Source organism: Haliotis rubra, unplaced genomic scaffold, assembly GCF_003918875.1.
Source record: "Haliotis rubra isolate DU_JTF1 unplaced genomic scaffold, ASM391887v1 Scf261, whole genome shotgun sequence".
NCBI lineage: Eukaryota > Metazoa > Mollusca > Gastropoda > Lepetellida > Haliotidae > Haliotis > Haliotis rubra.
The window spans coordinates 505356-528629 of NW_025766681.1; the positions used below are offsets into that span (position 1 = coordinate 505356).

The 23274-nt window shown below is 40.4% G+C and overlaps 1 protein-coding gene across 1 annotated transcript; it reads right to left on the minus strand.

Annotated features, from left to right (window-relative positions):
- Positions 1 to 3196: 3196 nt before the first annotated feature.
- LOC124280147 lies at positions 3197 to 5599 on the minus strand. The gene is made up of 3 exons (XM_046716034.1): positions 4843 to 5599; positions 4271 to 4690; positions 3197 to 4107 (listed from the first exon to the last, which is right to left on the minus strand). The coding sequence occupies exons 1-3, from the start codon at positions 5597 to 5599 to the stop codon at positions 3197 to 3199; spliced, it is 2088 nt and encodes a 695-aa protein (XP_046571990.1).
- Positions 5600 to 23274: the final 17675 nt, after the last annotated feature.

Consider the following 23274-nt stretch of genomic DNA (forward strand, 5'->3'; position numbering starts at 1 on the left):
GAAGTATGAAAAGAAACGTTCAAAAGGGGGTTCAGAAACCGTAGCGCATAGACGGGAAGCTGCTGTACAAGAGAGAGCGCCTGCGAGGTTGACAAGTTCTACCTTCAAAAGTCTGATCTGGGAGAAAACAACATCACCTGGGGTAAGATATTCAATATTGATTGCATTAAATATATGGCATTTCCAGGTGAATATATAATACGCGCAAAGCAGATCAAGACAATTAGTGAGCCATAAAGTAGTTGCAATTTGTAAATATCTCCAGCTCAATGTAGGATGTATTGAATCGTGCATGGTCATGTTATTTGGAATAATAATATATACTATCGCCACGTGTCATATGGCACCAGTCTATTGTTCCCACCCAATCCCTTCTGTAATGGATTAAATCCTTTCTCGACATCAAAAATGTACAGATTACGACCACTAACATCTACATAATTTCTTTGTCTAGACTGGTCTGCGTACATAGCAGCCAGAGGTGTCTGTACGATATAAACAAATACATGTTTTGTTTTGTTTTTCTTCTATGAGCTTCCCATGAGCTTGTGAAACAATTTGTAATCGAAAGATCAATGTCCTTTAACGACTAAAAAGTTCTTGATTTGCCTCAACGTGCCCCGCTCTTCAAGACTGCACATGCCTGCCAATACAATGTTTGGTTAATTTTGATATTTCTAAGTACCAAATTTACAGTTGTTTGCTTGAATGCATATTGATGCACATCAGATGTATTTGCCCGAGAGTTGGTCCAATAGTTAGGGATGTTTAAGAAGCTTGAAATGCTTTCTGAAGAACAGCCTAAAAATGTTGCATTACTCATTCATTCACCCACCATTATGTCTGCAGATACCACAGGGTCATCCTCATCCCTAATAATCCAGACCAGACAACACGATCCTGGAATATTAATTGAAATCTCTTAAATAGTCCAGTTAGTATACTAGGCAAGTCTGGCTAAATGTAACACGTTAGATTTGGGATTACACTTCTCAGTAAAGTACCGATTCTAGTACTTTTGCTGGGTTGAGTCCCATCCGGGATTAGAACCCAGAACCTCAGAGTCAGGTACATGATCGCCAGCACACAAAGTCAGACGCCTGTACAACCCCAATATGTAATATCAAGACAATATGTAAAAACTAACGCAATATGTAAAAACGTAACGCAAAACGTAAAAAATAACGAAATATGTAAATAATTAACGCCAAATGTAAAAAATGTAACGCAATATGTGAACACCTAACGCAAAATGTAAAAACAATTTAACGCAATTTGTAAAAGATTAACGGAATCTGTAAAATACAACTTTATGGTTGTTTATAAGTCTTGGGGACTGAAATTCATTTTTTAAGAAACTTTACTTTATTGTTTTTCAAAATAACTAAGCTATTGCAATATTTCTGTCGAAAGTAACCTCATTTCTAACTTAATTAAAATCTGATCTTTTAATTCATTTAACATCAAAGCAAAGCCGATACATGTGGAATCCACATTGTATAGAGAGATACGTGATATCATAATCTATATTCGACAGTATCCAAGGAAATCATTTTCTTCGTCATAGTACTTTTACGTAAATGGTCATATGAGTTGTATTCATTATGTCCTATTCAAGGAAGTTTTAACTTTTGGCCTTTTTTATCCCACAACGCGCATGTAGCGTCCGTCAGTCAGTCTGTCTGTCCAAACAACTGGTTTGCGCTGTATCTCAAGAAGTGGTTTATTTACTTTTCATGATATTGGGTGTGGTAATTATAACCAAGGTTCAACTTGAAATTCTGCAGATATCAGTTTTTTGTATTGTGTTTGTTGAGAAACCAGTTTTGTTTTCAGGTTTGCTAATTAATAGCAAAACAGTTTTCTTTATGGAATTAATGTATTAGTTACTTTTCTTGGAAGACAGACAAATATTTTCTTTAAAAATCTCACCTCAAAATACACAAGTGAAATGCAACAATGTTTGTGGATGCAAGACACAAAAATTCTTTACTCGCACCAATAATTTATTCTGGTATACGTTCAATGTTCAATTTCACTTTGACTTCTTTCTTTGGCTTGGTGAGGTTCAGAAAACTACAAAGCAGAAATACAGACTTGCTAAGTAAATTATTCCTAACACTCAATTATTCCTAACAGTCAAACTACATGACAAGTCTAAGTAAATTACTTCAAATTAACAGTTACAAGATAAATGAATAATATGTACAATTAACAAAACCTTCAAATAATATTACCTTATTATGCCTTGAAATATATTACAATAGCAAACAATGCTACTCACATTTGTGTTCATGCCAACTAAAACAGCTGAATGTCTCCAACATGGAGGCAGTGACAAGCCATGTGCTCTGATGAGGAGCAACACTCACAATAAGGGGAAGTAATCTGTTATGACAATCATGATAATACTTTTTTGAAAACTAATAACAGTTATAGCCAAGCTAGACTTTCTGAACCTCATCTGAACTAAATTTTACAATGAAAATTACTACACTATTTTAGAACTTTGTACTTTGCAACATAAAAATATAACCTTTTGACAACAAATATCTTTAGTGCATGAAATTATAAACTAATTGGAGTGAACATTTTTTCTGCATCAACACACTCGGCCTCTTAAACAACATTGTTTAACAAACTTCTCACAATGCAGAAACAATCTGAAATAACATACAGCCCATAACTATGGCCACATATTCATACACAATGTCAATTTTCACAAAATTTCACACATCAGCATATTTTTCACTCGTCTTTGGAAGTAATAGTACTAGTTTGTGTACAGGTCTGCGCAGTTCTGTACTTTGAGTTTTCAGTATCACACTTCTCACAAAGCCCTGTTTGTCAGGCTTTCAACTTTGATCACTCGTCCCATGGGCCAGCATGATCTGTGTGCATTTTCATCCTTGATGAGTACAATGTCATCTATTTCAATGTTGCGTTTTGGTGTACTCCATTTTGTCTCTCTTGTAGGGAATACAGGTATTCTTTCCTCCACCTTGTCCAAAATACATTTGCGAGATACTGAATCCTTCTCCATCTCCGACGCATGTAGACATCATCACGTTGAAATTTACCTTGTGGAGCGATGAAAACGTTGGATTTTATCATGAGCAAATGGTTTGGCGTTAGGGGGTTCAGGTCAGTGGCGTCACTGGAAACTGTGGTGAGTGGACGGAGTTGACGATGGCTTCTACTTCGCATAGCAGGGTACGGTATGCTTCGTCATCCAAACGGTCCCCGAACTCATACAGCATGGGAGATAGAATCTTCGTACAGAACCTATCATGCGTTCCCATACCCCACCCATGTGACTGGCTGATGGCGGGTTAAACTTCCAGTCGATGTTGGCTTGCAGTAGGTGAGAGTGGATGCTGTTTTGATCAAGTTCTGCTAGTGCTTCTTTCAATTCTCTGGCAGCTCCAATGAAGTTGGTGCCATTGTCACACCATATTTCTTTGACAGGTCCACGTCGTGCTATAAAGCGACGCAAGGCATGTATGAATGAGTCTGTGTCCAAAGAGTTGGCCGTTTCGATGTGTATGGCTCTACTCGCTAAACATGTGAACAGTGCTCCATAGCGTTTCATCTGTTTCCTACCTTCTTTGATGGTATGCGGGCCAAAGAAATCTACACCTGAGTATGTAAATGGCGGCGCTGGATTCACTCTGCTGAATGGTAGGTCGGACATCTTCTGTTCACATGGAGGCATTTTCAGTCTTCGACAGGTGACACAATGGGACAGTATGTTTCTCACGGTTGCGTTCGCTCTGATGACCCAATACTTTTCTCGTAGCTTCGAAAGTACATGATTTCGTCCCACATGGCCAAGCTTCTTGTGTATGTCTTGTATGATCAGGCTTGTGACATGATGTTTGCTGGGTAGAAGAATCTGGTGCTTCATTTCATCTGGGATCTGAGACTTGCTGAGTCTGCCACCTACTTTGAGAATTCCATTGTTGATGAATGGATCCAGCTTGTAGACCGAGCTGTGCTTCGGTACTCGGCCTCGTTCAACTGCTGTAAGTACATGGATTTCCTTGTCGAAACTCTTGGACTGCACAAACTTCATGATGATATTCTCTGCACATTCAAGTTTCTCAACTGTGAAAAGCGGTTTATTGTTATATACCCCCGATTCAACTTTACCTTTTCTTTTTCCTGATACGAGCTTTGATGTTGTTGATGAGTTGGAGATATATGACTACGCCCCGCTTAAGACGATACCAACTTGAATAATGTTTAATCAAAGTGTCAAGCCCTTCACATTGCATCTTGGTTGGTGATACACACGTAGTTGCAACTGTTTCCTCTACAACAGATTCTGCCGGTCCGGGTTGCTTCAGATTCCATTCTGATTCAGATCTCCAGAGGAATTGTGGTCCTTCAAACCAGTCTGATTGCGCCAGTAGTTGTGCTGTGCTAGCTCCTCTGGATGCTATATCCGCTGGGTTCTCATCAGATTCTACATACTTCCAATCTTTTGGCCCAGAGTAGTCCCTTATCAATCTCACACGATTAGCAACAAATACTGGGTATCTCTTCTTCTCACTGTTGATATAATGGAGGACAGTCGTTGAGTCTGTGAAGTAGGTCACGCTATCAATATCTGTATCAAGTTCTTTCAGCATAAGTTGAGCTATTTGAACTGCGACTGTAGCGGCCGTCAACTCGAGACGTGGAATACCTACAGGTTTCACAGGAGTCAGTCTTGATTTCCCATTAGAAAAGCAACATGGACATTTTGCTCAGCATCAGAAAGCCGAAGATAAGCTACACAGCCGTACCCTACCGAGCTGGCATCAGAGAACACATGAACCTGTTTAGATACAACTTTACCGAACTCAGCAGGCTTCAGGCATCGTTCAATCTTCAGAGTTTCAAGTAGCTTGAGCTCCTTCAACCACTTTTTCCATGAGACTTCATACTTTCCTGGTATATCATCATCCCAGTCCAGATCATTGTTGGCACACAATTCTTGAAGTATCCGCTTAGCGGGAAGAATGATAGGTGTAACGATACCGAGGGGATCATACAGAGATGAAACCGTGGATAGTAGACCACGACGTGTGACTGGTTTCTCAATGAAGTCGGTGGAAAATCCAAATGTGTCTGTATTTACATACCATTTCATCCCAAGAGCACGTTCAATTGGCAGTTCATCATAATCCAGGTCACGGGTTTGAATCTCTTTGGAATGATCACCAACTGGGATTGACTTCAAAACGTTTCTGCTATTTGAAGTGAACTTGGTTAATTTGAAACCCCCATCTGCGCATGCGGCTCTCACGTCATAGATTAGCTTTATAGCTGTCTTGTCATCTTCTACAGATTTTAAACAGTCATCAACGTAAAAGTTCTTTCTGATTACATCAGCTACGAGACTGCCAAACCTTTCTTCTGCCCTGTTGGCTGTGGCTTTCAATGCAAAGTTGGATATGCTGGGAGAGGAGACTGCTCCAAAGATATGTACACCCATTCTATATTCCTGTAAGTCAGCGTTGAGATCACCGTTGGGCCACCACAAAAATCTTAGGCTGTCATGTTGAGTCACTGGCACCTTCACCTGGTAAAACATGGACTCTATGTCTGCCATGAATGCTATCCGTTCAGCTCTGAATCTTGTCAAAACACCTATCAAAGAGTTTGTGAGGTCTGGGACCTTGCAGAAGCCTGTCGTTCAATGATGTTCCTTCATACTTGGCGCTGCAGTCGAAAACCACACGGATCTTTGTTGGCTTTTTGGGGTGATAGATTCCATGGTGCGGAAGATACCAAATTCTCTGTGATTCAGCTGACAGTTGACCTTCAGGTATCTTGTACGCGAAGCCCTTTTCAAGGAGATTATCAACAAAACCTACATAATCCTTGTAGTACTGTTCATTCTGGAGCATTTTCTTTCTCTCTTTGCCATTTCGCTCTGCTCTGTGCTTGAGTCCTGTTGTTTGCACATAATGTATCATCTCTGAATGGTAATGGAAGCTCATAGTGACCATTGACATATTTCACCTGTTCCTCTGCTGTCTCCATAAATCTCCTATCTTCTCTTGAATAGCCCTTCTCCCCTGGTACTTTGCCGAGATCCTGCTCACTGAAGTCTCGTTCGAAGATCCTAACGATAGTACTCGGAGCTAGACATTCCTTCACAGAACTCTTTTCGCAAAGGATGACTCTGTTGCAGACAAGAGTGTTTCTCTCACTATTAAACTTCACATGTAGAGGCCCGTTAATCGTCCAGCCATGCTTATACAACACTGCGAACGGACCATCCCCATCTGATGGAATCACCTTTTGAGGCTGTAAGGCTGAAGGACAGTTACTTCCAATTAGGAGACCAACTTCAAGTTCCGGGTAAAATTCAGGTAATTTACTTGCCATATCTTCAAGATCAGAGAATCGCTCGAGAAACTTTGGATCAGGAATCTGGTTATGATTAACTGGTATTTCCTTTACAAATGTCCTAGGAAGATAGACTGGATGATTGTCCTGATTGTCGGTTACAGTGAGGCCAGTTACAGCTGAGGTTTCTACCATATCTACACCATGCATAGTCTGTAGTTTCAGAGTTGTCGTAGTTGTTGATGCGCCAAGTTGATCTTTGAGTGTCTCGGTGATGAAGCAACCAGTACTCCCATTGTCTAAGAGTGCATAAGTCTTCACCGCTTTACTGTTACCTTGCTGGCGTACGATGACAGGTAGAATCGACTGTAGCACAGTTTCCACCGAGTCAGACTTGGTACTGTTACAAGAAGATGACACTGTTTCTGTTAAATCCTTTGGTTGCCGCTGCCTTCTGTTTGATACTTGGTGTCTGTTGAATGTTGACTGCTGTGTCTCATTTGAAAGTTATCGTCATGTAGTGCTGTTGGATGACGTTTTCCACACTTCCTACATATTCTCTTCTTAGACATCCTTTGACAGCGTGGTTGTATCCGTAGCATCCATAACACATGTGTGCTTCTCTCTCAAGTAAGTACGCTTTGTCGTTCAGTGTCTTTGCTTGAAGGCTTCACAGTCATCGATGTCATGTGCTTTCCAACAGAAGTGACAGGATACTTTCTTCTTGTGATCAGTGTAGTTCTGTCCGACATTTGTTGCGAAAGTGCTAGACCTTGGTTTGCTAGCAATCAGCTTGTCCTTCCTAAATCCTCTGCTAGGAGTATGTCCACGATTACTTTCAGTTTTACTCATTGCTTCTTTACTGAAAATGGGCTCATTCGCTGATTTGGCTGCAAAGTCTATGAACTCCACGAGATCTTTAAATCCAATCATCCTGTTGTTCTGGATCCTGCACTTAGTAATGTGATCTCGCCACTTGTTCTGGAGGTATTGAGGCAACTTCTGTACTATAGCCTGCAAGTTTGGTGCATGGTTCAGGACGGTCATATGAGATATATTGTTCATAGCATGTGAACATTTGGTGAGAAAGAATGAGAACTGTTTCAGCTTCTGACTATCTTCTTGCCTAATATCTGGCCATGAAAGTACCTGATTGACGTACGCTGTAGAAACCTTGTATGGATCCCCGTATTCTCCAGCAAGCAACTCCCGAGCCTTCATGTATCCCTCCACTGGTGCCATGTACAAACATCCAGCTATCAACTCCTTTGGTTCCCCCCTCCAGCTGCTGGTCCAGGTAGTACAACCTGTCTATACTGTTTGTGGTGTGAGGAACTATCCTAGCATCAAATGACATCATGAATGAGCTGTATGCTGTTGGGTCACCCCTAAACTTGGGTACTTCAGGTTGTGGAAGAAACATGGCAGTTGTCATCTGTCTGTGGGTTTGCAGTAGCACATCATTCTGAGTAGGCTGCAATGTTTGCTGAACAGATGAATGCATAGTATTCATAGTCAAAGGTGGGTGAACTTGTGTTGAAGGAGTAAAATAACTTGCATTTGGGTTCAGACCTTGAGGCTTGTATTCTGTCTGAGGTTCTTCATGTTTAACTTCGTGTTTAACAGCACCTACACCCTGACTGGGGACATTGAGGTTAGAATCACCCTGTAGCTCCAAGTCTATATCAGCATAAACCTTCTCTCTTGCCCTAGTCTTAGCTATTTCTATGTTCAACTGAAGCTCCTTCATTTTACGTGTTTCCTCCAACATGTCTTTTTCTGCAAGAAGTTCAGCCAATTTTGCCTTTTCCTTAGCTAGAGCCGATCTCGTTGAACTTGTAGTTTTTCCTGAAGCTTGGGAACCCCTATTTGACAGATTATCACACTTATCTAACAATAGTCTCTCATTTGAAATCCAACCTTCAACTACCTTTCTAAAGCTAGAAATAGAAATATCCTTTTCTTCATAACGTTTTCTCACAATCTCTATCTGCCTCAGAATCAAGCTGCTCATAATAGGAAGCAAAGTAAGTGTGATACTGTTTACACAAATCAATCAACTCCACAAAACAAAACTTCACTGAATGTAAATTGTCACTACCACTGTTCAACATTAATCTGGAAAGTTCATTTCTCTTCTTCGTTATGGCTGAAAGCGCTGCAATTTGTCGATTCTTTGACCATCGTAACCTTTCAACTTTCCCTTTCTCAGTCAAAGTTTTAACTCTTCCTGACTCTCTGACAGACTTAGCATTAGTGTGGTTAGCCTCGAACTGGTCAACTGGAGATATACCTTCACCAGAAGTCTCTACAGTTTGCACTCTGTGTTCCACATTATCAGATTGTTCATTCAATGTCAAATTAGATTGTTCTTCCTGCAGATAAAACACATCATCCTCTGCCGCTGCCATCATAGCACATTACACGTTACACTATACTATGATGGTCATTATGCAGGCAACAAATGTTTACAAATATTCACTAAGTCCAATTAGGGTAACACTACTGACGTTATTTGGCATTAAAGTTCTGATGGTCAACGTTCTTCAGCTCCAACATCATATGGCAATGGTAGAAAAATTTTCTGAACTGATGTGGATGCAAGACACAAAAATTCTTTACTCGCACCAATAATTTATTCTGGTATACGTTCAATGTTCAATTTCACTTTGACTTCTTTCTTTGGCTTGGTGAGGTTCAGAAAACTACAAAGCAGAAATACAGACTTGCTAAGTAAATTATTCCTAACACTCAATTATTCCTAACAGTCAAACTACATGACAAGTCTAAGTAAATTACTTCAAATTAACAGTTACAAGATAAATGAATAATATGTACAATTAACAAAACCTTCAAATAATATTACCTTATTATGCCTTGAAATATATTACAATAGCAAACAATGCTACTCACATTTGTGTTCATGCCAACTAAAACAGCTGAATGTCTCCAACATGGAGGCAGTGACAAGCCATGTGCTCTGATGAGGAGCAACACTCACAATAAGGGGAAGTAATCTGTTATGACAATCATGATAATACTTTTTGGAAAACTAATAACAGTTATAGCCAAGCTAGACTTTCTGAACCTCATCTGAACTAAATTTTACAATGAAAATTACTACACTATTTTAGAACTTTGTACTTTGCAACATAAAAATATAACCTTTTGACAACAAATATCTTTAGTGCATGAAATTATAAACTAATTGAGTGAACATTTTTCTGCATCAACAGAGTGAACATTTTTTGGACCAACAAGTACCATATTTTAACGTCTTTTGACGCGTATGACGCGGCCGGGGATAGAACCCGCGACCTTCCGCTCTCGGGCGGACGCTCTAGCCACTACACCACGGAGGCGGTAGGTTCTCATGGTTGTATCAACAATCTTATGATAGAGGTCAGAATCTTTGATGTAAACGGAACAGTGACACAAGTTCTCCCAAGAGATTCTAGTGATATATCTTGGCTACTTTCCTGAAAATGAAGGGGAACACTACATGAGTCTAAATCCAACTGATCAGTTTAAGAGTAGAACAGGTGCAATGGGCAAAGAGAGAGGTGGCACAGTTCAGGTCGACAGTGTGGCAAGAAGGTTGTCTGGAGCAATGGGACAGTGAGAGCGAAAGTGGTCCAGAGCAGAGGGACAGAGAGACAGAAAGTTGTCCAGAGCAGAGGAACAGTGAGACAGAAAGTTGTCCAGAGCAGAGGGACAGTGATGTCATTGCGGTTCCATTTCTATTTCCACCAAATCTGGTTACAGAAAAAAATCATCCCTGCTTTCCTCTGTTCGGTGCGTTTGACTTCCGCAACAGAGTTTTTAATGCCTATAGAACAATAAAGTCTGTAAACCACATCAATTGGCATCAAACGGCCAAAGATATATTGTCCTCTACCCAAAATCCCTGACACTGTTAGTGTTCGAAGGTTTCTTCTACTGTATGGAAAGGGCAGTGGACTGGCAATTAAAATCCGAAAGTTAGTTAAAGATGAAAACTGGATAAATGCCTGGCTTAAGGTTGAATACCTGGCATTTGGCTGAGAAAGAGAGAGAGGCAAGGAACAGAACAGCCATATTATTTTCCAGATGTCCTTATTCATACCTTTATATCATTAAAACGTCATTTAATAAAAGTACATATTTGAATATTTTCTTTCATATTATCAGTTGGTTTACATGAAGTCCCCACCCATAATTGAAGCTATGGCAGGTCAAGATGCACGCATTTAGGAACCATTCCAGTATAACCTTAAACCGCCCATCGTTGTTTCATATACATAGTCAGTTCATAACCATTGGCGATCTCTCCTAGTTCAGTTGCTAGGTCCGAAGTCCAATGGTCAGAGCTACAATCTCGATGCCAAGTACTAATTGTAATTAATTCGAACCCCCATACTCAATGAGTTAAAATTGGAAATATTACCACAACATGCATGTTATTTCAAACCGATTAAGAAGGATCAATAAGGGGTTTTCTTTAAAAACCCAATCACAGGTTATCAACGACGGAATGGACAGTTTGAAGGAGTCAAACCCCAAAGGTAAAAGCTTCTTGAATAAGACATAATGAATATACCCCAAATAATACCATTCATCTAAACAGAGTTTGAAGAATAAAAGTATTCCTTTAAAACTTTCGAAAATAGACTATAAGATCGATTAAAATATCTCTATATACAAGTAAATTATATGTTTATCGACTATGCTTTCATGTATACTGAACGAGGTAAAATTGTGTAAGAAAAGTATTATATGAAGTTTATTTTGTAAGAAACATTGCTAAATCTTAGCAATGGATTCGATTGCCACCCCTAATATTCAAACCTAAACTGGATTTCACATATTGCGTTATTTTTTTACGTATCAAGTTAAAAATTGTTTTTACATTTTGCGTTAGGCATTGTACTTTTTGCGTTAAAGACATCTTTTACATATTGCGTTAATTTTTTACATATTGCGTTATTTTTACGTTTTGCGTTAATGTTTTACATATTGCGTTAGTTTTTACATATTGTCTTGATTTTACATATTAGGCTTGTGCTAGACCGCTCAGCCACCGCGCTGGTAGTCCAGATCACGGACTTTGTGTACCCCTCTGCTGTTTAGAAAGTGGTCAAATGTAACATATGTTATATTTGGGATTACACTGTCTCAATAAAGTACAGATTCTAGTTCTTTTGTCCCATCCGGGATTAGAACCCACACCCTCAGAGTCAGGCACCTAATCGCCAGGACACAAACTCAGCCGCCAGGGAACACATCCCAACAAAGGTACTCGAATCTATACTTTACTACTTTCTACATAGCATTGTGTATTCTAGCTAAATCCATTATAAAAGGAGACTATATACTGCACATAGAGGTGAGGTGAGTTGAAATTGAGTTTAACGTCGTGCTTGAGAATATTTCGCTCATATGACGACGTGTATGCGTGTGTATGTGTACGTGCGGCTGCTTGTACGAGCCCAGACTGAAGCTGGTTTTATAGTGCTAGCTCACTGAGATACCATGCTGCAGTGAAGCAAGAATATCCCACTCAGACACATTATACTGACTCCGAGCCGACCAGTCCTTGTTGTACCCATTACTGCCGAGCGCCAGGCAGGGACCAACAAGTACCATATTTTAACGTCTTTTGGTATGACGCGGTCGGGGCTCGAACCCGCGACCTTCCGCTCTCCGGGCGGACGCTCTAACCACTACACCACGGTCTACTGCACATAGAGGTACGAATAATGACATAAATATGTTTTAATAAGTGACATATCCACAATTACTACTGATGTTGTGGTTCATGTTTTCAGATTATCCCTCACATCTTGCAGCGTGGGAGCCCCGGAGTCATCTCTCTGACCACCTGCTGGACGGCTTCCCGTCATCTCCCATCAGCGAGGACCGTCCCACCGCAGCTGCTGGGGTTCTTGAGACCACTGTTCAGAGAAGACCGTAGTCTGGTCACTCAACCATAACTCTGACAGTTCTTTGGGGATATCTACCGTTACGTGTGTGGAACCATCTATGGATACAAGCTGGTAGAACGTCTCTAGGTTGCCACTGAGTGGCAGTTGATGGTGCAAACTGAACTGACATGGACAAGACGCTAGCGTCAAGTTTCCAATACGGATAAGGCAAAACCTCAGGTTTAGAAAAGTGTGGCTGCACTTACCCGTCGAGACACGTGTGGTTGAGGCTCAGACCACATGTATATGTAGGGGACTAAGCTTAAGTGTTATAGTGCTTACATAAAGAATTTATATATATATTAGTCAAAGAAAATACGTATCCAACTGTTTATTACATTGTTGGGGAATAAATAGATCTAGATATTATTGGGGGTGAATAACAACTACGCTATTGTGGATGGTTCACACGTCTTACGTTCCTGCAACGTTCGTATGCATATAGCCCCTCATTGTATCACTAACCATGGCATCCCATCAAACCCCAAACCAGCTGCCTTTCAGCACTGACATCTGTCAGACTGCGGGTATCAGTCCCTACCTTCCTAAAGATATGATACCAAGTGTAGAAGTCAGCATTGAAGTATCAAACCTATTCATAAAAGAGCTGGAACAGGTCAAATGTACACATCCAAATCTTTCTTATATCGGCATTGTCAATACACAGTTGACAGCAATGAAATTATTGCAACGTGACAGATTGGAACAACATCTTCGGCGTATTTGTTCAGAGGTTTGTTTAAAAGTTCGTAGAACAAATTCAGGTGCAATTAGAAAGAAATATTTGGCAAACAAACGTAGGATAGCAATTTTTAGGCACGAGACTGAAAGTCACACTGGATTGGCAGATCAACTTGAGAGTTTCAAACGTGAGCTAGTATCATTGAAATCTATTGAATGAGCAGCTGAAAATCACCCATAAAATATTTGGTTGAAGCAGCTGAAGTAAAACTAGCACGAGTTACGTCCCTTGAATTTTTGCTGAATAGAGAGATTTTACATGCGTTTTAAGAAATGTTATGCCCATTGCGTATTTCCACTATTCTCGAGTATGGCATAAAGAAGTTGCTCATATTTATTGTCATATTTCATTACTGCTTCTAAATGCTTCTCAAAGAAGTTAGCTCTGGACATATTGAAATACTGGCATTAAACTCACCCCCTCACTCACTCACGAATATCCAACAGTGACACAGTCGGCAGATTACCACATCAAGTCTAACACAGCCGGAAGAAATAACGTATTGTTTCATGCAAACACTGAATGAGTGAGTGAGTGAGTTGCGTTTTACGCCGCATTTAGCAATATTCCAGCAATGTCAAGGCGGAGGACATCAGAAATGGGCTTCACACATTGTACCCATGAGGGGAATCGAACCCGGGTCTTCGGCGTGACGAGCTAACGCTTTAACCACTGGGCTACCCCACCACCCCGATGAAAATACTGGATAGCTGTTAACAGGTTAAAGCTCTCAACGATATTTATCTTTCGTTGATGACGATCTGGAGATTTTACGTGCGACGTCCAACATGTGTATTTCGCACTCGGTTACCTTTCGTTATTATAAACCTATCTCCGATTTAGTCTGTAATAAAGTAGGTTCCTTCCAGAATCAGGTAGACCTCTGCTGTGACTTTGCACTGATCATTTCTAAACCTAGGTTTTGAAGTATACGTTTCGAAACCTCATATCAGGTTAAATTTCGACCATTTCATAACCTAGGTTATGATTCATACAACTTTGTCTTGCTATCACTGATCGTAATATATCACAGTATTGAAAACTTCCACTATATAGTCGGCGATAATTGGTTTCGAACCCGCAACCCTTCGCTCTTTAGCTTGGCGGTTTTATCCACTAGGGGGCGGTGGGGTAGCCTAGTGGTTAAAGCGTTGGCTCGTCACGCCGAAGACCCGGGTTCGATTCCCCACATGGGCACAATGTGTGAAGCCCATTTCTGGTGTCCCCCGCCGTGATATTGCTGGAATATTGCTGAAAGCGGCGTAAAACCAAACTCAGTCAGTCAGTTATCCACTAGGCTACGAAGGATCGCTGTGAAGAATGAGAGTGTTTGTCAGTGTTGTGACACGATGGATACATTGTACGTTATGTAACCACGCAGGCTTGGAAAGACAGGACACATTACTCCTGCCACGGCGAGGGAGTTATGTAATAAACTTCACATGTGATAAAGACAAAACCCTCAGGCGAGGAGTTGAATGGAAGAATATATCATTTATCACCATACGATTATAAGATATTATTGAAACAGTGATGTTGTTGTATGTGTTCCAACCTGCCATGAAATAAAATGATTGTTGAAATATATATTTGTCCTGAAACAGCCTATCATGTAAAAAAGGTGTTAAAATGATTTAGGTGTACAGAATATTAATTGAAACCGGGAAAACCTTCAGTCTTGACCGTCGTTAATCAGGAGTCCGCCTTCCGTACGTTAGAGTTGGTATCATCCTCCATATACCAGGGACTATTTCAATTTATTCCAATTGCGAGTCTCTTGTTCAACTAATAAGCATATATTAACTATCGCTCAACACGGTGTATCAGTACATATATTCTGACTGATATTTCTACATATCAAGGATTTGTTTAAATTGAACACTTCCAAGTCGGGAAGGTTTCCATGGGAACGTGATTGACTGAGTGAGTTTAGTTTTACGCCGCACTCAGTAATATTCCAGCTATATGGTAGCGGTTTGAAATGTAATCTAGTCTGGACCAGACAATCCAGTGATCAACAGCATGAGCATCGATCAACGCACTTGGGATACGATGCCATGTGTCAACCAAGTCTGTCACTGTCTTTGACCACCCGATCCCGTTACTGAGCCTGACCATCTCCATGATCCCGTTACTTTCGCCTTTTTTTTGCACGACAAGCATGGGTTACTTCACGGATCTCCATGGGAACGTGTTTATGAATTTGTTGTTCAATTAGATGAAATGTAAAATGTGATGGATGGATTTATAGTTTTTTCATGGTTTGTGATTTTGTTGTTTTGAGAACGTTCAAAACCATTATGGGCTCATTTTAACTTGTCGTATATTGTATTGTAAATGTATTTGGTTTGTTTGGACCAGCCAAACCAGTGATTTACACCATGCGATACGATTACAGAGCATGTGTTTGTGAATCACTATCACTCCCTACACACACACCCCCATCAAACTGAAACATGAGTCACATTAACCTATTGAGACAATGACCTACTTTTCAGCCGATCCGAATTTTCTCGTGTGAAAATGAAAATAGACATCTGCATCTGGAATGGTTTAATGAACAGCCATTCCTTTCCCATTTTGACATATATTGATAGCATGAGTCTTTGCAGAGAATATGATAACTGAAAAGAAACCCGCGCGTTTCTGAAGACAATTAGCGAAGTTAAATCGATAGTTAAATACATCCATTAATTAATTAAAAATAATATTTTCAAATGGTTGATTAGAAATGGATCTATATTTTCAAAATCAACAACTAACTGTACACATTTTTGATTTCAGTAAATATATATATATATTCTCATGACCAGATTATGATATATAATCCTAACCTCAGAATACACGCAGACGTATCAATAACTGGTAGCACAATATCAATATCTGATGTAACCTCCGCTAACTGTCATACTACCCGACCCGTGAAGATCCGGGGTAGAATAGGTCTTCAGCAACCCATTCATCAATATCGTTCATTTTTTGTAACTATGGTCGTATACAATCCTCAGAATACACGCAGACGTAAACAATATCAATATCGTAAAAGGCGACTAACGGGATCGGGTGGTCAGGCTCGCTGACTTGGTTGACACCTGTCATCGGTTCCCAATTGCGCAGATCGATGCACATGCTGTTGATCACTGGATTGTCTGGTCCAGACTCGATTATTTACAGACCGCCGCCATATACTGAGTAGCTGGAATATTGCTGAGTGCGGCGTGAAACTAAACTCACTCACTCACTCATACTACCCATGTCCCTCCTCCAGTATCAGATGAGGAATTTGACGTGGCATTGTGTTCCATTCTTGATGGAGGGTTCCAATACATCAAGATATTGTACTGGAGGATCTGCGACCCATTATGTTCCAAACATGCCTCCTGGGATTGGGATCTGAAGTCATGGCGGGGCAAGGTAGATTTGCTGCCGACTCTTGACGTACGAAATCATCACCGGCACGACACATAGGAACGTATCCTCGATGATAACGAATTGCACTTTTACCATACGCTTTCCGAATGCGACAGACACGGGCCTCCTCCTGTCTGTCACTAAATCTTATGATCTCGTAAAGATCCGGATGAGAATTGGTCTTCAGCAACCCATGCTTGTCATAAGAGGTGACTAAGAGGATCGGGTGGTCAGGCTTGCTGACTTTGTTGACACGTATCATCGTATGAAGACTAGATCGATGCTCATGATGTTGGTCACTGGATAGTCTGGTCCAGACTCCATTATTCGCAGAAAGCCACCATTAAGCTGGAATTCTAGACAACTTTGAACAACAAACAAAACAAAACCTCACTTAAACATAATTAAGTTTTGGATGTTGTAACCCTGGTCAGAAAACATCGAGCAAGCGCTGTGTGAAACTGTTTATAATTCTCGAAGAAAGAACTGGTTCATTTGGTGCAAAAGTTTATAATGTAGACACCACGGGATGGAGATGCAGTTTTATTTGTTGAAGGCATGGGGTGAGTGTGTCTGTTAAGCTGGCGTGGAAGGAACGTCATATGTAATATCCATCGCAGGAATATAGGCAGGAATCCCGCGTCTTTCAGTATCTTTCATGATACCCACGTGAGCAGATATGGTGTTGGCACACCCAGAAGCAGAATCTGGTCAAATATTGGAGTGAGTGAGTTCAGTTTGATGCCGCTTTTAGTAATATTACAGTAATATGACGACGGGGGACGCCAGAAATGGGCTTCACACATTGTACCTGGGAACCAAACCCAGGTCTTCGGCGTCACGAGCGAACGCCTTAACCACTAGGCTATCCCACCGCCCCTCAAGTATTGAAACCCACGGTCATGTTGTGTTTTGACCATACTACTACTGCTGCTGAAATAATACAGTTCAACGACAATCTTTACAGCATTAATACCTTTTTAAGTAGCATTTTAAAAGCTGGTATGATGAAGAGGAACACTTTTTATGGATACACAACTTCTTTATTGCAGTAGTTGCGACGTTTCGGTGGAGATCTCAACACTGTTGTCAATCAAATGTTAGGATCTACACCGAAACGTCTCAAATATGTATAGGGTACGTAAGTCCCGAAACATTTAAAGGCAATTTAAATATACCAGATTTTTAAATGTAGCATTTTCGTCATTTTAAGTTTGGCTACATTTGACCATAATCGCCAGCTGCTGAAGGGTTGATATAAATCCAGCTAGGATCCATGCAGGTAGCCAAAGTACTTTAAGTCCCCATGGTCTCCAGTATGGTGTGATCAGCCTTCAGTTCCTGGTGATCTATAGCCCGTTTTTATATTGTATTGTTGTTTATAGTGATATCTTTTTATGATAGCGTGCTAGTTTTAAATAAAGAGCTGTGATAATCTAGTAGTTTTACTGTCCTCCGATGACAGATATTTTATATTTAAAATTTATTGATTTTAATGTTGATATAAATGAAATTGTTTTCGTCACGAAATGGCTGAAATATTGCCGATGTGACGTTAAATATTAACTCACTCACTCACTCACTCAAATATGTATAGATGCACCTACATGCATTAGGCCTAAATCCTGACTCTGGTTTCATTACGTTTTTCGTAAACACCTGGTGCCCCATAGCTTTCAGGGGCGGTGGGGTAGCCTAGTGGATAAAGCGTTCCTTCGTCGTTCGAAGACCCGGGTTCGATTCCCCACATGGGTACAATATGTGAAGCCCATTTCTGGTGTCCCCCGCCGTGATATTGCTGGAATATTGCTAAAAGCGGTGTAAAAGATTTTCAATGATACATGCACATAATTTGTTGCCGCTATTTTACTCTTTACACCGAATGGAGTTAGTTCCTCTAACGAAATGATACTGGTAGTTCTCTGGCATTGACGTTTCATATATTTTATCTTTGACAGCATGGACATCGATCTCATCACAACGCCTAACACTATCCGAGACTCAGCGTATTGACTGCTACTGTACTTACAATCAGCCATCTTATTTGTGTTGGTTTCAATTCCCCAGTTCGCACGGTACATATAGAGGAGTGTTAGTCTTGTCTACACCATCCGTGTTCAATAAGTAATTCAAAGACAATATGGAAAAGACCACCTCGACCACGATGATAAGGAATAGTTGTGGTACAAACACGTTCTCATTTCCGACATGAATCAGAAGAATCAAAGGAAAGATGATCGACTTCAGAATCAAAACAATATGAGAGATAAAAATAAATATGGTGTATTTAAATCTAATATAATGTGTGGACAGAGTAAATACAGAAAAGTACAAAGGAAATGACAATTTTATTCTTCAGAATTATCAGTCACCACGTGTTATTGCGCACTACCACAGTTGCACTACAGTCATGAGAGTGACTCTCAACTTGCACTGGCTAAGTGTAGGGCTTCCTGTACCCGTCTTTCATATCAAAGGTCCTTGTTCTTGTCCACGTGGTCAAAGATCTTTGTGTAAAGCTGATTTACATTAAAGAAATTCCCATACAATTAACTTTTGCACATTGTCTATAGATCACAGAATAGGAATATGGCATTGGGTCGAGACTTCTTTACCTGATTAGAATTCATACTGCATTGTTGAATTGAGTGAGTGAGTGACATCTACTGTCAACTATCTGGCATCGGTCCTGTGATCAGTAGCATCTACTGTCAACATACTTGTCCCAGGACTGTGATTAGTAACATCTACTGTCAGTTATTCTGTCGCGGGCCTGTGATCAGTAACATCTACTGTCAGTTATTCTGTCGTGGGCCTGTGATCAGTCACATCTACTGTCAGTTATTCTGCCGCGGGCCTGTGATCAGTAACATCTACTGTCAGCAAACTTGTCCCGGGACTGTGATCAGCAATAGCTAATGTCAGCTATCTTGTTTTGGTTCTGCGTTCTAATACATCTACTGTCAGCTATCTTGTGTCGGTCCTGTGTTCTGTAACATCTACTGTCAGCAAACTTGTCCCGGGACTGTGATCAGCAATAGCTAATGTCAGCTATCTTGTGTCGGTTCTGCGTTCAGTAACATCTACTGTCAGCCATCTTGTGTCGGTCCTGTGTTCTGTAACATCTACTGTCAGCCATCTTGTGTCGGTTCTGTGTTTAGTAACATCTACTGTCAGCCATCTTGTGTCGGTTCTGCGTTCTGTAACATCTACTGTCAGCCATCTTGTGTCGGTTCTGCGTTCTGTAACATCTACTGTCAGCCATCTTGTGTCGGTTCTGCGTTCTGTAACATCTACTGTCAGCCATCTTGTGTCGGTTCTGCGTTCTGTAACATCTATCTTGTGTCGGTTCTGCGTTCTGTAACATCTACTGTCAGCCATCTTGTGTCGGTTCTGCGTTCTGTAACATCTACTGTCAGCCATCTTGTGTCGGTTCTGCGTTCTGTAACATCTACTGTCAGCCATCTTGTGTCGGTTCTGCGTTCTGTAACATCTACTGTCAGCCATCTTGTTTCGGTTCTGTCACAAGGGAGCATGTATTTGTTGAACATCACACTCTGCAATACTACAGCTATATGATGATGGCCCGTAAATAATCGAGTCTGGACCGGACAATCCAGTGATTCACATCATGAACATTGATCTAGCCAATTGTGACACGATGTGTCAATCGAGTCAGCGAGCCTATCCCATTACTCGGGCACGGTTCGCTGAAGATCAATTCTAACTCTGATCTTCATGGGTGAAAAGGGAATACATGGTACAGGTAAAAATTGGGAATTGGTGAGTATTTTGGTTACATCCAATATGGCAACGTTTTTCACACGCCTACCATGTGTCCTTAAAGTTTGAAACCCTGCCCTAACAAAACGTGAACAAGAGTCGAATGTCGGTCTTTCGAACCCGCGGAGACAGAGCATGCTCTCAAACATATATACTGAAGGCCACAAATAATGGAACACCACTCGTAGCGTTCCTTTCAATGTTTTCAGATTTTCACCCACAGTGCTATACAAAACTTGGAAGAAGGTTAGAAACAAAATAAAGGGAACAGCTGTGCTTTCATGTGTTCCTTTATTTGTTTCCCTCAGTATATGCATGTATGTTGCTCCTCACAGAAGGGAAAGTTCGCTGTAATCAATCTTGTCATACAGTTGCGAGATCTTTTCGTTTTCTCTCAGTCTGTATGCATAGATCTTAATATGAAACACCTATATTATCTCAATATTGAGACTTGGCTATGAGTCCTCGTCGTTACAAGTACGTTAAGTGTTCAAATAGGAACCAGACGGAAATTGCCTTATATAATCAGAATCTATGTATGCTGTCAAGAGATTCAAAATACTATAGTCGACATGGAACATAAAAGCAACATATGGAACTATTGTGAACCACGGTGGTTAATCGATGTTTTCAAGAGAAATCAAAACGGCGCCGTAATAGTGTCTGTTTTATGTGGTAATGAAGGTTGTTGAAAAAATATGTTTCATGCTGTTTCGATCATTCCTCAAAGATTGTAACGCTTGTCTTCAAATCCTTTACCATTGTCCATGTTAAATTCAAGTAACCGTAGTGGATTCTCACCAATACCGTATGCTGATTATATAAAATCGACACTTCAGATGGTTATTCGCCATTGTTTGAGAATGTAAACTCAGTATTACCTCGTACATGTTGGGTTTCTAAAGGGATGATGACTCTCCAGCAGGAATGAAGGGTCATATCACTAAACCTCCATCAGTAGCGTGGTATCGAGAGTGTGACAGTCAAACAGTCAATAATGCATGTTATTCTCCGTCTGAGATCTCATTTGCGACCGTGAGAATATTGACTGTTAATGGAGTTCAAATACATGAAACACAGCAAAAACAGCCAACTAAATAACAAGGTGTGAATTATTTATATAGGTACTGAAGATATAACATTACGGACCTGGTAGTAATTACAGTCACGGGTGTTAAAGTCGTTCTTATTTGTTTGTTGTTTAACCCCGCACTTTTCTATATTCGAGCTATATTGTAAGTGAGTTATCGAGTCTGAACCAAATAATTCCGTGAATGACATCATGACCAACATGCGTTCTTAGGACATGATGACATTCATCAGCAAATCATAGAGTCTGGCCACCCGATCCATTTTATTGGCCTCTTACAGCAAGCATGGGTCGCTGAAGTTCAGCTTTAACCCAATATCCTCATGGGTAATATGTCAGAGGAATCAATATCTAATTTAAAAGTTATAATAATTATTTTGTATTACTGTTCATCATCTCTTACTATTTGCCCAGCATGTATGTTTCAGTACATATTTGATTAATTACCAGGGAAAATTTATTGGAGTAAAATGTTCCGTTTTGGAACATATGTTTAGTCCTTAATACAATACAATATAAAAAAAGCTGAGGATCGCCAACATTCGAAGGTAGACCACCTCTCTAGGGACCATGGGATAACATTCTACCTGGCCAAGATTTACGATCACCCAGTAGCCCTATCACACGGGTGAGAAAAACAGTGATATGCATTTAACTGACGTAGGTTAAATGATCCGTCTACTAAGATTCTTGTGAACAGGAATGCTGACGGTTTGATATATCTTGGACTAAAACTTGTAAATCATTTATATTAGTCTTCTGCAATTCCACTGTATTACAGGTGAAGACATTATTTGTTTGGAGTATGGACAAGAGATCTACCCCTCACCTTCATTAATTGTGATAACCTATGAGGTGAGGTGAGGTGAAATTGGGTTTAACGTCGTGCTTGGAGAATATTTCGCTCATATGACGACGTGCATGCGTGTGTATGTGTACGTGCGGCTGCTTGTACTAGCCCAGACTTAAGTTGGTTTTATAGTGCTAGCTCACTGAGATACCATGCCGCAGTGAAGCATGAATACCTCACTCAGACACATTATACTGACTCCGAGCCGACCAGTCCTTGTTGTACCCATTAATGCCGAGCGCCAGGCAGGGACCAACAAGTACCATATTTTAACGTCTTTTGGTATGACGCGGTCGGGGATCGAACCCGCGACCTTCCGCTCTCCGGGCGGACGCTCTAACCACTACACCACGGAGGCGGTCCTGATAACCAATGAGTCCTGTCATGTCTGCGGTCGAACACAACCATGTTCCCAATTGATCCAAACTTGTTATTCAATAGGTAACAATAGCTCCATATGCACTGTTACGGTCTAGAAGTTTACCGTAACAAATGTCTTGTGAGTCCCCTTTAAACCAGCAAAACAGAACACAGACACGTCTACAATATTCAATTATATATTTCCAATATAATACAATTGAGTCACAAATGTAAAATATTGGGTCACAAATGTAAAATATTAACTCACCAAAGTTTTGATATTCCCGTTATAAACAGATGTACAGATTGGCGATTGTTGACAGCTGTTGAAAGTTGAATGTAGACGAGGCCTTGGTCTTGAAACGTCGATGTTAGCAGTCAGATGAGCGTAAACCCAAAGTAGTAGTTCCCCCCGTAAATCTCAACAACCACCACTTATATATTCCTTACACAGTTATGGAGAATTGTAGCTGTAGCCACGCCTCACTACGACCATTTAGAGCGCACTGCAACCTTATAGATGTCACTGGAATGAGTGAGTGAGTGAGTTAATATTTAATGTCACATCGGCAATATCTCAGCCATATCGTGACGAAAACAATTTATACAATAGAAATGAAAACATTTGAAAGAGTAAAATGTGTCGATGATGGACAGTAAAAATCCTAGAGTATCACAGATATGAATATAAAACTAGACTGTAAATCTAAAACATTTTAATTATAGAATACAG

Coding starts and splice junctions, on each gene's coding strand:
- LOC124280147 (XM_046716034.1), bottom strand. CDS start 5,599: ATGGCAGACATAGAGTCCATGTTTTACCAGGTGAAGGTGCCAGTGACT. Junction 4,691..4,842: donor CCTGAAGCCTGCTGAGTTCG/GTAAAGTTGTAT, acceptor TGAAACCTGTAG/GTATTCCACGTCTCGAGTTG. Junction 4,108..4,270: donor ATCACCAACCAAGATGCAAT/GTGAAGGGCTTG, acceptor CGCTTTTCACAG/TTGAGAAACTTGAATGTGCA.